This window comes from Parambassis ranga, chromosome 14, assembly GCF_900634625.1.
Source record: "Parambassis ranga chromosome 14, fParRan2.1, whole genome shotgun sequence".
Taxonomy (NCBI): Eukaryota; Metazoa; Chordata; class Actinopteri; family Ambassidae; genus Parambassis; species Parambassis ranga.
The window spans coordinates 19,934,637-19,948,936 of record NC_041034.1 but is presented as its reverse complement, the minus strand read 5'-3'; the positions used below and the strand labels follow the sequence as shown (position 1 = coordinate 19,948,936).

Here is a 14,300-nt window from a genome sequence, read left to right as displayed (position 1 = left end):
CCCGTCTCCCATGGATCATCCCAGGGACCACCATATCAGTGAAAGAGTGGCAGTGGATCCTACTGATGATCTAAAGACAAAAGAGACATTTAATAATATAGTAGTAGTATAGTTTAGTTTTACATAGATGGCCTCTCTGTGTACATTTTCTATCCACAAAGGAGTGACGGCTGTCTTTAAGGTGGAGATGTGCTGCTGAATCCTGACCAGAGGAGGTAGCTCTCCTGTGCTGTGCCATCCGTTAAGAAATAAGAAAAGCAGAAAGTGTTTATAGGAACGCTCGCAGTCTATTTTAGTGGGTTGATGTCCTGTAGGCAACATTATACAGTATCGCCTCCAGACCACGGGGTAGCGCTATTGCGGCATTAAAGCTTAGGCCGACAACTGTCCCAGAAGAAGAAGAAGAAGAAGACGAAGAAGAACCATTGTGTGATAAACCAAAACATCAACGGACATTTTTTTACTGGTGCTCTCATTTGCCCTCCATGACAGTTAGCAGTTCACAACAGCAGCAAGGTAAATGTATTCTGAACTTTGTAACACGCTGTACATCGACCTGTGCTGTTTCCTGTGATGAAAGGAAACCCAAGAACTCTGGCCTGTGAAACTGTGTCGCTGGAGAGTAGCAAACCAGGGCAAAGGGAAGGTCTGTTGTAGCTGTCACCGTTAATACACGCTGCAATAAAAAAAGAGAGAATGGCGTTTGATAAACAGTTATTTAGGCAAATAAGGAGATGTTGGTGTGAGTGGGCTAAAGGCACTTGTTTTAACGACGCTAACTAGCTAAGAGTTCCGGGAAACATGAAGTCACTGTAGTTCTGTGGTCTTGCTTGTGTTGCCCACTTTGTCTTTAGGGTTTTAAAGGTAACAATCTGCCCAAATCAGCTGGATTTATACAGTTGTTGCGTTCAATACAAACTCGCTAAAACCTGCTGTGGCTTACATGTATGCACGTGTCTACTTCCACCTGTAAGTACACTGCCACAATGCAAACGACGGGCGCCTTAACTTCTGAGTGGTGGGCAATTCCACAAAACCTGTGTCATTACTATTACTATTTTATTTGTTGTTTTATATGTGTTTTTATATATTTAATCTCTACTTGTTTCCAGCTGTGCTGTGCGAGTTCCCAGAAAATATACGAGTGCATTTGTAACAAACCCTGCAGTCAAGTGGACCCGTCATCTAAAGAGTCACGGGTTGTTTCCGAAATCATATATTCAGTCCCCGCTCCCGATAAGGGAGGTCAGGGTAGGGCAGTATATAGTGAAATCTTTGGGGAAACACTATCCTGTATTCTGTTTTCTGTCGCCGTTAATTGCGTCATTGCTGTCGCATAAATAAAACGTGACGATCTCTGCCGCCTAAACTAGCAATTGTAATTTGTGCCGATTATTTATTAAGTGAACGTTTTATACGAATTTACAACTAATAAACCAAACCTAACAAGTCATGTTACATTAGTTAAACGGATCAGTGTATTGGTAAGACACGGTGCTCCCGTTCCCTTTCTTCCGCGCAATGCATGACGGTACATTGTTAAAATTGTTAATGTACTGACCTTGTACACTACTTTTCACAATGCACTGTGGCGAAAACACTATATAAGGCGCTATACAGCAGCCATGACCACAACTTAGTGTAGTTAGTAGGTTGGGTATGAGGACAGCATGATAAGATATGTACCTCGATACACGATGCAGTGTGCTACAAATTGATATGATACCAATACTGATACTAATGAATAATTCCCTACTACTCAGGTAATCTAATAATAGGCATGCTCATTAACCAATGATCAGTGAGTTGACAAGCTGTTTTAAGTCATAACACTTGTGACATTCTGTGCTTCTACCAGATAATTTGATTTATTTTTATTTTCTCTTGTAGTGTTTATTCAGCCGTGGTGAAAAGATGACAAGAAGGCGTCAAACAAGCTGTCGCTTTATTGTTGAACTTAAGCGGTTACTGTCGGCAGTAACTATGCCAATACAGGAGATTGCCTAAATATTGTGGCCAACCTTGGCACTGGTTCAGGTGGACAGTAGTGGTGAGAAGGTGGCCACGGTTAGATAGGTGGTAAGGATGAGACTTTAGACTAGCTTTTGAGCAATAAACAATATTGCCCAAGAGTCTCATTTGTAATCAAGTGAGATTCAACATTCAGCACACCTGGGTAAGAGCAGATTTGAATGATAAGAACCATTGATGCATCCGGTATTGATTCCTCTTAGGTATAAGAGAAATTTAAGAGAATGTTGCTGCATGTGGGCCATGTTCAAAAATTTAAAAAAGGGCTCACAAGTTCTCAGTAAGGTTAAGGTTAGGTCCTTTTTGGCTCCCCTTGGCACCCATACTATAATACCTTGCATAGCATGCCGGTAGTTGGACTTTTCCTTAGATCATGGTTCACTTGGCTGCAGTTAAACGTAGCCAGGATTTAATCTTTATTTAGATATCACTTCTGCTAATGAAGCTGTTGTGATACATAGACTGCATGAACGAGAGAACAGCTTGAGACAGCTACAGTTCAGAGTTGCCATGTGACTCGCAGTCAAAGCGATCTGTATCAGGAGCTGAGAAAGAGATTTGGCTGCTGTGAAAGCACAACACAAAACAATGTTTTAATCTGAAATTGGACGGTCATTTGTCCAAATGACTGCAGCCCCAGAACTACACCTGTTTTGTTTCCATCAATATATACGCAAAATGCAATTTGATCAGATAAATTGTCCAGAAAGGTGACAGGAGACAAACGCATTTAAAAGGAGAAAATGACAGACTGTCCTCACCTCGAGAAACAGAACAGAAACAGATTTGCATACATCCATGAGTCCTGTATCAGTAAGTTTGTTTTTTGGGGGTGGGGGTTTTTACTGATCTGTTGAGTATTGTTTTCTTGTAGTGGATGTTGGCCTCTCTGACCACGATGATGTCCCATGGTTTCAAGAACAGTAAACAAGACTTCTCTTTTGGGCCATGGAGAGTGACTGCTACCAAAAACCACATCATGAAATCCAAAGACATTGAAAGGTGAGATGTTCAGGAAAAGGTATTGTTGATAGGTGATGAAGGGATTTATAGCCACAAATGATCTTTATTCCATTTGATATATAACAACCTAAAAAAGCAAATCTCATTTTAAAAACAAGTGCTCCAAGTGATGTGCTGGAATGTTTTTTTTTCGCCTTTTTAAATAGTTCCACTCAGTTATTTTTTCCTTTCCAGGTTAGCAGACGAGATGAACATGCCTGCTCTTCCAGAGATGTTGTTTGGAGACAATGTGCTACGTATTCAACACGGCGAGGGCTATGGCATTGAATTCAACGCCATTGATGCCCTTAGGAGAGTCAGCAATATGAATGATGCTGTGAAGGTGGCCTGTGCTCAAGAGTGGCAGGAGAGCAGGTAACATGAGCATCTCTTGGTGCTCGAATACACTAAAGCATTGCTGTACATTGATGCTGGGCCTTTATTAGCCTGTAGTAGTAAAGAGAGAGCTTATGGTAATTATTGAAAGTGTGCGATCCTAAATGCAAGTGGGATAAATAGGATTCCCACACAGGCTGGCTAGGCATACTTAAGGAGTGGCTCAGAGTGAATCTCTTTCACATTGAGAGGAATGAGTTAATGGGGTTCCACCATCAGGGTGCTTCCTGGACACCTCCCTTCACAGGTGCACCAGGCAAAGCCTGGTACTTTACTGCTGGGCAGGGGGAAGTTGGAGGCAGAAATGTCTGGGTGTTTGCTGCTGCAACCCTGATGGACTAACCATTGGTCAAAAAAAATTTGCCTCATCAAATAGACGATTTCTAGCCTTTCACTGTTACACACTGTTACAAAGTTTTCCCTTTTTTCTGTTTAGTTTTATTTAACATTTGTGAAGCATTTCAGTATCATGTTATTGTTCTTTTTTATGTTGTGTACATATAATGGCCTTTTGAATTTATAGAGCCTTTACAGAAAGACCTCCTACTTAATAACTATGATCTGACTTTGTCAAACACTGTTAATGTGTTTCCAGAACAGATTCAGAGCTCTCCAAAGATGTGATCCGACCATATGACTGGACCTACACCACAGACTACAGAGGCACGTTGATAGGAGAAGGTATGCAGATAAAGGTGGGTGGTACAGTATCAACTAGGGACATGTGGTACTCTTCTTTTTATTTTTTTTATTATTTTTTTATTATTTTATTTTTTTATTATTTTATAGATAGCCAATAAGTGATAGATGTGGTCTGTCATGTATGATAATTACTTTTGCATACACTATATTCTATTTCTAAACATATAGAAAACGTAGTTCAGACTCAGTTTACTGAACCGTTCGTCCATCTCTACAGCTACGCTCAGGCCTACAGTGCTGATCATGCTAACCAGTCAGCACACACATATGATAAAAACAATGTTTTTCTGCATAAAAATCTGTAAAAATGATAAATATTTAAGGCCAAGACTTTTATTATATGTTTTCAGCATTTAAAGAATACATGAATCCTGGTGAAATGTACCAACAACCACATTTACAAAAACACACATCTGAATTACATAACATAGAATAGGTAACTACTAACTATGTAACTTACTGAAATTTCATTCACAGACGTAAATGTTTTTTAGTCTTGAAATTTGCTTGAACGAGCAGGAACAAAACACAACATTGGCAGCAACAACACTTTAGTGCCTCCATCCAGCTGTTTGACGACACAAGTATGCCAGCAGCATGCTGTGTTCAGGGTCCCTCCCCTAGCTTATTGGCTATAACTTGCATTTTGTGGTTGATATCATTTCCATTTTGTGCCTGATAACTTTTGTGCATTGTCTGTAGTATCTGCAGCTTTATGTTCGCTATTAATAGTGTGTGTCTGCCTGTTGTTAACGTGAAGGTGACTGAGACAACAGATCGTATTGATATGGAGAAGCTGAAAGCTCGGGAACACATCATGTTCTTTGATGAGGTGCTGCTATTTGAGGATGAGCTGCATGACCATGGAGTCTCAATGCTGAGTGTCAAAATTGTAAGTGCTTAATGTCACACACATATTATAGTTTGGAAAATGGTTGTTTTAGTTCAACACCTATTAACTAAAGCAAACTGTTTTAACCTTTACGGAGGTGAAGATGAAAAGCTTTCGTTGTGTTTTTAATGATGCAGAGGGTCATGCCCACCAGTTTCTTCTTGTTGCTGCGTTTCTTCCTACGAGTGGATGGAGTACTGATTAGAATAAATGACACAAGACTGTATCATGAGGTAAGTTGGCACCTTTACACCACATTAAATAATAAACAAGTCATAGAGCTGCAATATGGATTTGGTGGCCAAGAGCTGCCGCAGCTTCAGAAGACTCACGCAAATAAGCAAAAGGCTTATTATAAAATTTAGAAAAAGATGTTCTTTAACTTGATTACATGTACAGAAAAGTGATGTAAACACTAACTGCATGTATACAGCCTACATTCCTGCTGAAACTAGTATGCGAGTGTGTATGAGTATGAGGCAAGTAAGGGCACAAGAGGCAAGCAGGCAAACTGGGATGTTTGATCTTCACTGTGATGGTTATTATAATTATGAACACAGCTGGAGTAAGACTTGCATACTTGTTTCTTACTCTGCTCTGCTATACTCTGCAGAAAGTAGCCCCAGTATCTCAAAGCCATTTGACAGAAAACACAACAGAGAAACTTAAATCGTTGTGACACTTGAATGTGTATTGTTTAATTTGCTGGGGTTTTGTCAGTTTTTATGCCTTATCTGAAGTTGCATTGTGAGCTGGCCACATTAGATGAATGATCATTCTGCTTTCCACTCCAGGCTGGGAAGGAGTACATGCTGCGAGAGTTCAGTACAAGGGAAAGCAAAATTGCAGAACTGAAGGTGAGTTATGACACGTCATAGTCTTGACTAATTGTTCAATAAGACAATACATCAAAAAATAGGAGCTACATTTTGTTGATGTGTTACTGTTACTTGCTAACATGCCTCTAGAGCGGTCATCTGACAAGATTACATGCATGTGTGCAGACACATCTTTCAAATGATATCAGGCATCAATGCTTGTGACTTTTTGCAAACATCTGCACATTCAGAAGGATATTTCCTGGAACTTTACACATAATGATCAGACAAAACTAAATTCCTGAAAACTGATTTCACACTCCCACACATTTAAATGTGTAATATTTAAAAGGAACTAGTGTTTTTTTAAACAGTCATGTCCTTAGATAAGCCGCTTCATAACTTGGCTTATGAACATAAACTGAGGAGTGAACATCTTCACTAACACATCCCAAACAGGCGGCCCTGTCTATGACTGTGGAGGGACAAACATGCCACTTTCACATACAGTCATGTTCAAAAGATGGTACCTGCTCTTTTAATACAAAGTTTTTTTGTGTGTGTGAAAAATAAACAAGGCTGTACACCTACACGTCTTCACTGGGCGGAAATACTTGTGAGCGCAGAGTACTGTACAAGTACAGTTTGTTTGGAAGGGTTGCCAGAAGAAAGTGTGTTTGGCTAAGGTTCGTAAAACTGCAGCAACCACACCAATTGTGGAACAATGTCTTGTGGACAGGTGAAACTAAACTGCAGGTATTTGGTCTTAATGCACTCCACCGTGTCACGTGTCACAGTATTTGAGCAGAAACACCTGCTACTTGGGAAAAAATGACACAGTATCACTCTAACACTTCATGACTTTTGCAGGTTTCATGACTGTGACAACCTTGGCTTACTGGTTCAGGGTACGGTAGTCATAAAGCTACTAAAGCCACTAGAAATTGTGAATATGTCCCCCTGATTAATGAAATTCGCATTAGGGAAGGTTGCAGATAAGATGTGTAACTACACCAGGTCATATATTGACAATCCCCAGGTTTCTGCAAAGGCAGACACATAATTTTAGGTTTTATGCCTCAGCTTATTAGCTTCAATGAATAACAGCATCCATTGTATCCAAGCTTAAGATTTACTAAACTAAAGGTTTAATATATTCTTTATTGTGTTTATTCTGTCACGTGAGCTCAGATGTTACTCTCTTCTCCAGGGTGTTCCCGCTGCGTTGTACACTGATCACAACGAGATCGCCCAACACTTACCACTGAAAGAGACCAAGTGTGAGAAGTTGGAACTTCCCCTGACGCAGCTTCCGACAACCGATGATGAAGTTGTTCACTAACCCAGACACCATGAGGTCAACACTAATGTGTTGTGTTGCGTAGTGAAAATTTTAAATGGTTGTCTTAAAGCACATCATCAGTCTTACAGTAACATAAAAAGTGTTTGTTAACCCTTCAAATAGGTTTTATGTTACTGCTGTAATGGTAATGTATTGAAACTCAGCCTGATTTAGTGCACTGTTGATGTGTTCACGGTGCAATTTAATGCATTATATTATATTTTTGAAACTTCAAACTCAGTGAAATACATTAGTCTGGCCTCATTTTCATTTTTTATTGACCATGTCATTATCACTTGACTTGAGGTCTAGTAGAATAGCTGTTTCTGTGTTTTAAAAATTAGTATATTAGTGTGTCTAAAAACCTTTAACAACATTGTATTATATAAAGTACCAGTCATCAAGAATATTTTGTATTTCTGCTGTAGTTCTTTACTTCCACACTTCTTTACTAATTGCAAGTCAAACACGACCAGAATCTATGTAAATGTCAAAAAACAATAATGTGTGTGTAAATACAACCAGCTTGCTTTATGTGTTCTGGATTTATTTTGTAAGTTCATCAATTAACTTGTGCAAAATAGATGCATTTGAATCACCTAATTTCTTCTCAGGTAAATTTTTGTTTGCAGCACAACCAGTGTCAAATTCACACCAATTAAGTTTTGTGGCTAGCATCCTCAGATGGTCAGGGCAGTAATAAAATAGAATGCAAAATAAAAAAACTGTCCAGGGGAGTCAGGGCAGAGTTTGTTTCTGTTCTGCTTTGGACTGAAATACGTAATGCAGAACACTCTTAGACTGAAAAGTTATGACCAGATCAATATCATATATTGGCATTATGTGACCATGATGAACAATTCAATCAGACATATAGAGGAAGTCTGAGAACTTCTATGTGAATATTTTGTAAGATTTCATTACACTTCCTGTACTGTAGTGGAGACAGCCCTCTTGCATAATTGGAGCCAGGTGCTGTACGTCGGCACACAGGTTCATCTCAGTAAATCAGAATATTATGTAATATTCTTTTGGGGTCCCTTCTGCGTGAATTACTGTATCAGTGCCATAGGAAATGGAGGCACTGTGGCACCACTGATGAGTTATATGGAAGCCCAGGTTGCTTTGAGCTGTGTTTAATTTTGGTGTCACTCATCTGCCTCTTCACAATAAGTACTGGCCCACCAGTACAGTAATATCATGGTCATTTAAGCAGTTTTTTGGTAATTTTGTCAAGCATGATACGCTTTAATAATTCTCTGGTAAACAGCTGTGTTGACTTTAGACTCGAAAACACTGGAACAACACCAGCAGATCACATGGTAACCCAAACCACCACTTAGTGTGCAAACTCTACACTCTTCCTTCAGACCCTGGGCCCTTGAATTCAAAATAAAATATTAATTCCTTTCCTCTTAAAGACGACTTTGGACCACGGAGCAGTAGCCCTGGGCCGTGTAAGATTCTTAGTGCTAAGAGCGACCCCTAGTGGCGAAATTCTGAGAACAGAATTTGTAATTAAGACTAAATCCAGTAAAGATAAAAGTGATTCACAAAACATCTTATCCATTAAATACATGTGTTGTTAACAACAGCAACATTGTAGTAAAAAGTTCTGCCTGTTTCCATCTTCCTTCATCTACCCTCTGGCTGTCTGCATACAAAACTGCATGTTTGCAGTGATATCAGTCCATGAACTCACACAGATCATTTAGAACTTTTTTAGAATCACCTCAAACCCATTGTTCCTGCAACAGACAGAGCAGCCCTCTGACCTCTGTCTGTTATCACAGTGCAGCAGCTTTCATGTGTGCTTGGTGACTTCTTGTACTTTTGCTTTGACGTCTTGTCTTGCTGCATTTTTTTTCTTGTTCTTCTTTTCTTTATTATTATTATTATTATTATTATTTTTCTGTACGTTTTTGGCTCAGCATATCTTCAGAATGCTTGGGCCAATTCAAACCATTCAAACATCAAAAGATTCAGCTCATTCAGGACATGTGTAGAAACCATCAATAATAATTGCAAATATTCAAATGGCCGGGGACTTTTGAGGTCTCCTCTTCTGTTACCATGGTGACAGACTGATGCTACTTTCAGCTCCGTCTTCAAATGGCGGCTCACAGGTTCAGGTTGCCATGGATGCATGGTTGCTCATGTATTCATGGTTGTCATGCATCTCCTCTGAGTAGACTGCTCAGCAGGTTGCCATGGATGCATGACAGAGTTTGTTTTTTGGTAAAAACAAACTTGCTGTGGCAACCAAACTTGCATTTTTGTATTTGTGAGGACTTTTTATGCTGACCTATTACAAAACACATCTGTGACTTATTATTATTATTATTATTGCCCAGCAACCAAACTCTTGTTATTAATATTAATGTGTATGAATATTACTAAATGTTTTAGTGCTCACTGTGTGCACAAAATGAGCTTAATAGTTGAATTCTAGATAAACTAAGCCTTCTAGCAATGTATAACATAACATAACATAACATTTAAAAGCGCGACCGGAGCGCCGGCGCTTACAGTGACGCTAGGGTGCAACTGAGCATGTGCATCATCAAAGGACCTATGATGTCATGAAAGGGTATATATGCATCTACACCCTTACAGAGAACCATTTCGCGCAGCAGGAGCTTTCAGTCTACGCACATTCAACGGAGAATCTTTACTTACTAACACAAGGACATCAACAGGACACGAGATCTTCACTCAACTGAGAATCTTTGTGGACTACAATACCCTTGGACAACACTATTTTGCAAGAAGAGCAAAATGTCTATGAGAAAACTCTTCCCTGTTGGGGCTACCCTTGGTGCTTCTCACAGGATTGAGGAGTTTCTCGGTGAGGGAGCATTTGGTTGTGCGATCAAATGTTTCAACACAGAAACCAACACGTCGGAAGCCGTTAAAGTTACTACAGGACAAGAAGCTGTCCAACAAGCAACAGCTGAAATGAACATACTGAGGAGTGTCAGCCACCTGGACGCAGACAGCTGCCACATTGTAAAGTTCAATGGACATTTCCTTCATAAGAAGAACATCTGCCTAAGATTTGAACTTTTGGACCAGAGTCTGCATGAATACCTGTGTGACCGACACTTCCAGGGTCTTCCACTCTCACAGGTCAGGACAGTGTTGCATCAGCTGGCCACAGCTCTTCTCCACCTGCAGTCGGCTGAAATCATACATGCGGACCTCAAACCACAAAATATAATGGTTGTGGACCGTCATGTTGATCCCATCGAGGTAAAGATTATCGACTTTGGCCTCGCTCAGCCCACCTCTGAGACCAACTCTGAGACCTATGTTCAGAGTCTTCCATACACGGCACCAGAGGTGCTGCTGGACGCTCCGTTCAACGAGGCCATTGACATGTGGACTCTGGGATTGATAGCCGTAGAACTGGCTGTTGGCCGTCCTCTGTACCCTGCATCGGATCCCTATAATATGCTTAAATACATCATAAGCACTCAGGGTCCGATACCAGACCACATCCTTGACCGTGGGGCTCTTACTGAGGAGTATTTCCAGCCTCAGAATAACAGGCAACAACGCTGGGCGCTCAGAAAACCAGAGGAGGTCTTCTTTTCAGAGAACAATTCTTCCCACAACCGATACTACGTCCTCCGCAGCCTTGACGACCTTGAGGCTCTGATGGCATACCTGGCAGGCAGCCATCCTGATCAGCCTCATTTCGTCGATCTAATTAAACGGATGCTGCACTTGGATGCTGATCAACGCATCAAACCTATGGAGGTGCTGAACCATCCATTTTTCACTGCCATCCACCCTGGTTCCCACCCAGAGACCAGCCATGGTGTGATGAGTGTCAATACGGAGGACCTTCAGGCCAGTGAGCAGCCACCCTGCAGCCTGGCAGCAGCATCAACAATCAGTGAACAAGCTTCTGTTACCTCGCTGGCTGCACTGTTCAACGATGAAGGAGAAGATATCTCCACAGAGGTGTCAAATCCTCCGTCATCCACATCTTCAGAAGATGTCTCCATAAACATACCAACAGGCACACTAGAACAAGAGGACTCCATAGAAACAGCAGAAGGCACCAAAGAACATGGTACCTCTATAAGTGTACTAAAGGACACTCCAGACCACGAGGTCTCTATGGCAATGACAGAGGACATGAAAGAAGAAGCTGTTCTGGAGCAAAGCAACAAACATGTCTCCACAGAAACACCAGAAGACAGTGACACTTCAGATGAAGAGCAGGTTGAGAATGGCGGATGCTTTTGGCACATCATGAGAAAAATCATAGATGCCTTCTGCTGTTGCTCCTGCTGAACAACTCTACATTTTGAGCAACATGCAAACTGAAGCAAAAATAAAAAAATATTTTTTTAAATTAAGATGACCTCTTCTATTTATATTTGGTGTGAAAACAACCACACATTTAGAACATACACACAAAACAAAAAAGCAACCACACACAAAACAAAAAAGAAAACACACATAATAAAACACATACACACACAATAAAAAAACAACAAAACACACAAAATAACAAAAACACACACAAAACAACAAAAAGAACTACAAAAACACACACCTAATAAAAAAACAACAAAACACACAAAATAACAAAAATACACACAAAACAACAAAAAGAACTACAAAAACACACACCTAATAAAAAAACAACAAAAACACACAAAATAACAAAACACATAACTGTCTTCGTGAGTGCTGGGTATAGGTACAAGAGTCAAAATGAGTTGATTTTTGTGACATTTTATATTTAAAGACAGAATTGTAAGGAAAGCAGAAAATATGGTACAAAAAGAACAGACCATTTCTATCAAGTATATTATATTATATACAGGAGGGAGGTGGACCGTCTGGTGTCCTGGTGTGCTGACAACAAACTTGAGCTGAATGCCCAGAAGACAGTGGAGATGACAGTAGACTTTCGGAAAGTGCCAGCTCCATCACCCCCCCCCCCACCCTGACAGACCCCCCCCCCCCCCCCCCCCCCCATTTCCACAGTGGACTCTTTCCGCTTCCTGGGTACCACCATCACCCAGGACCTCAAGTGGGAGCTCACCATCAGCTCCCTCATCAAAAAGGCCCAGCAGAGGTTGTACTTCCTGCGGCAGCTGAGGAAACTCAAGGTGCCAGCCAGGATGATGGCTCAGTTCTACACGGCCATCATTGAGTCCATCCTCACCTCCTCCATCACAGTGTGATACGCTGGGGCCACAGCCAGGGACAAGCACATACTCCAGCGTGTTGTGCGCTCTGCTGAGAAGGTGATCGGCTGCAGCCTGCCATCTATCGAGGACCTGTACGTCTCCAGGACTCTGAGGCGTGCAGGTCAGATCACAGCTGACCCTTCTCACCCTGGACACGGACTCTTTGAGCCACTCCCTTCAGGCAGGAGGTTACGGTCCATTCTGACCAGAACCTCACGCCACAAGAACAGCTTCTTCCCCTCTGCTGTTGGACTGTTGAACTGTAATTAATGCACTGCTTTGCACTGTCACTTCACAAGCTCACTTTAGTATAGTCACTGCACAATGACGACTATTTGCACTGTTTACTCCATCTTGCACTACTTGCACACGAGTACCACCTCACCGACCCATGTGGTACCTGTTACATTATTACATTACTACACTGTTCCATTCGTTCATATAAGGGTCTATGTTTACCATTACATCCGCCACTCATTTTGTGTTCTGTTCATTGTATGTCTGTTATGTCATGTCTGTTATGTCATGTCTGTTATGTCATGTCAATTTAGCCTTACTTTAGTTTATTTACCTTAATTTTATCTTAGTTTTATCTTATTTCATGTTAATTATTATATGTTCTTTGTATGCACCAATCACTAAGCCAAATTCCTAGTAATGTGAATCCCCCTCACTTACTTGGCAATAAACACGATTCTGATATTCCGGGTTAGAGGTGGTAGAGAACCTGCTGGACTCCTCAGTCTGCCGGGGCAACTGCCCTGAGGACTGAAGCTCAGCATCCTGGCCCCCTCTCCTGTGGGCTTCTGATGCTGCCACCAGCATGTTCACTGTAGAAATGCCAATATCTGAAAAGAAAATCTTTTTGTTGTTGTTGTTTATTTCTTTGAGATTCAGATCCTGTGTGAAAATAGTTCAAGATAATTTTAGAAATGAATTAAATTGCTTTTTTTCATAACTGTGGTTTTCTGTTGCTGTTAAACAAACTTCACTCTGGGTACAAAGGGATATTGTGAAGTTTATTTTTCTAAAGGCAATAAGCACAAGCTGCATGGTGGGTTTCAAATGCTTGAAAAAAAACTTGTAACTTCAGGTTAACATCCAGCAATACAGCTACATTCAAACTCATGTTGCATTAATATTGTGCCTTGTGTTAAAATGTCAAGTTACAGTATAGTATAGTTACAGTTATAGTATTTCTCTTCCACAGATGTTTTCATGTTGCCTGAATAGATCCTGTCTTTTGGCTCTATGTGGAAACGAGCAATAATTAGCCAGGGTCAGTGCAAACACCTGTGTGAGTGTGCATGGCCATGAATAAACATATTTTAACTTGATGTCAATAAAGCTTCATTTCTGTTTGTTCAGTTCTTTTGTGGCTCATTGTTTGGGTCCAGTTTTAATGCGATGTGCGAAGATGTGTGCAACCATTTAAGGTTTCATCAGAACAGGGATCTGTTCTGACATTTAGACATGTTTGAGAAAACTCTTTCAAAGAAGCTGTTAGTGACTGTCTGCTTACTTCAGTGATGTGAAGAGTTGATGGACAAAGTCCTCCACCTGAAGGACCAGGGACTCAACAATGTGCATGTTTGTTCAGAGAAGAGAGACATCCTGACATTCTGCATGAACACACTGTGGAACCAACACTCTGTAAGACCCTCTGATGCTTAACTCCTCCTCCGTCATGGTTGGAGCTTTACATTCAAAGAATCATCTCATACAGTGAGTGTGTGACTCACATCATTTTAACATTCACTGAAACATCCATTGTTTCCGCTATAGAAACATCTGCACATCACCTGATTATGTCTACATCCACAAAGAAGAAAGCAGCAGTGAAACAGTAAAGTTTATATTTCATGATTTCAATGTTGTTGTGAAACCCTTTTTATGCCTGCCTG

At 40.7% G+C, this 14,300-nt stretch overlaps 2 protein-coding genes across 3 annotated transcripts in view; both read left to right on the top strand.

Annotated features, from left to right (window-relative positions):
• Positions 1-377: 377 nt before the first annotated feature.
• On the top strand, positions 378-7,717 carry tiprl (TIP41, TOR signaling pathway regulator-like (S. cerevisiae)). Of its 2 annotated transcripts, none has more exons than XM_028422285.1 (8): positions 378-516; positions 2,906-3,033; positions 3,229-3,408; positions 4,025-4,124; positions 4,892-5,023; positions 5,161-5,256; positions 5,818-5,880; positions 7,052-7,717. In XM_028422285.1, the coding sequence occupies exons 2-8, from the start codon at positions 2,909-2,911 to the stop codon at positions 7,181-7,183; spliced, it is 828 nt and encodes a 275-aa protein (XP_028278086.1). In that variant the 5' UTR covers positions 378-516; positions 2,906-2,908; the 3' UTR covers positions 7,184-7,717. The 2 variants fall into 2 exon arrangements, with proteins under 2 accessions (XP_028278086.1, XP_028278087.1); XM_028422286.1 differs by having other exon boundaries at positions 512-646.
• A 4,856-nt stretch (positions 7,718-12,573) lies between these two features.
• Positions 12,574-14,300, top strand: part of amot (angiomotin) — a 35,313-nt gene continuing 33,586 nt past the window's right edge. The window contains exon 1 of the mRNA XM_028421010.1: positions 12,574-12,584. The gene's annotated coding sequence lies outside the window, so the exon portion shown is untranslated. The remainder of the gene's footprint in view (positions 12,585-14,300) is intronic.

What these genes read in the sequence shown, in the direction of transcription:
- tiprl (XM_028422285.1), top strand. Translation starts at nt 2,909, where the DNA reads ATGTTGGCCTCTCTGACCACGATGATGTCCCATGGTTTCAAGAACAGT. An exon ending in AAATCCAAAGACATTGAAAG is followed by an intron (nt 3,034 to 3,228) that starts GTGAGATGTTCA and finishes TTTCCTTTCCAG; the next exon opens with GTTAGCAGACGAGATGAACA. An exon ending in GAGAAGGTATGCAGATAAAG is followed by an intron (nt 4,125 to 4,891) that starts GTGGGTGGTACA and finishes GTTAACGTGAAG; the next exon opens with GTGACTGAGACAACAGATCG.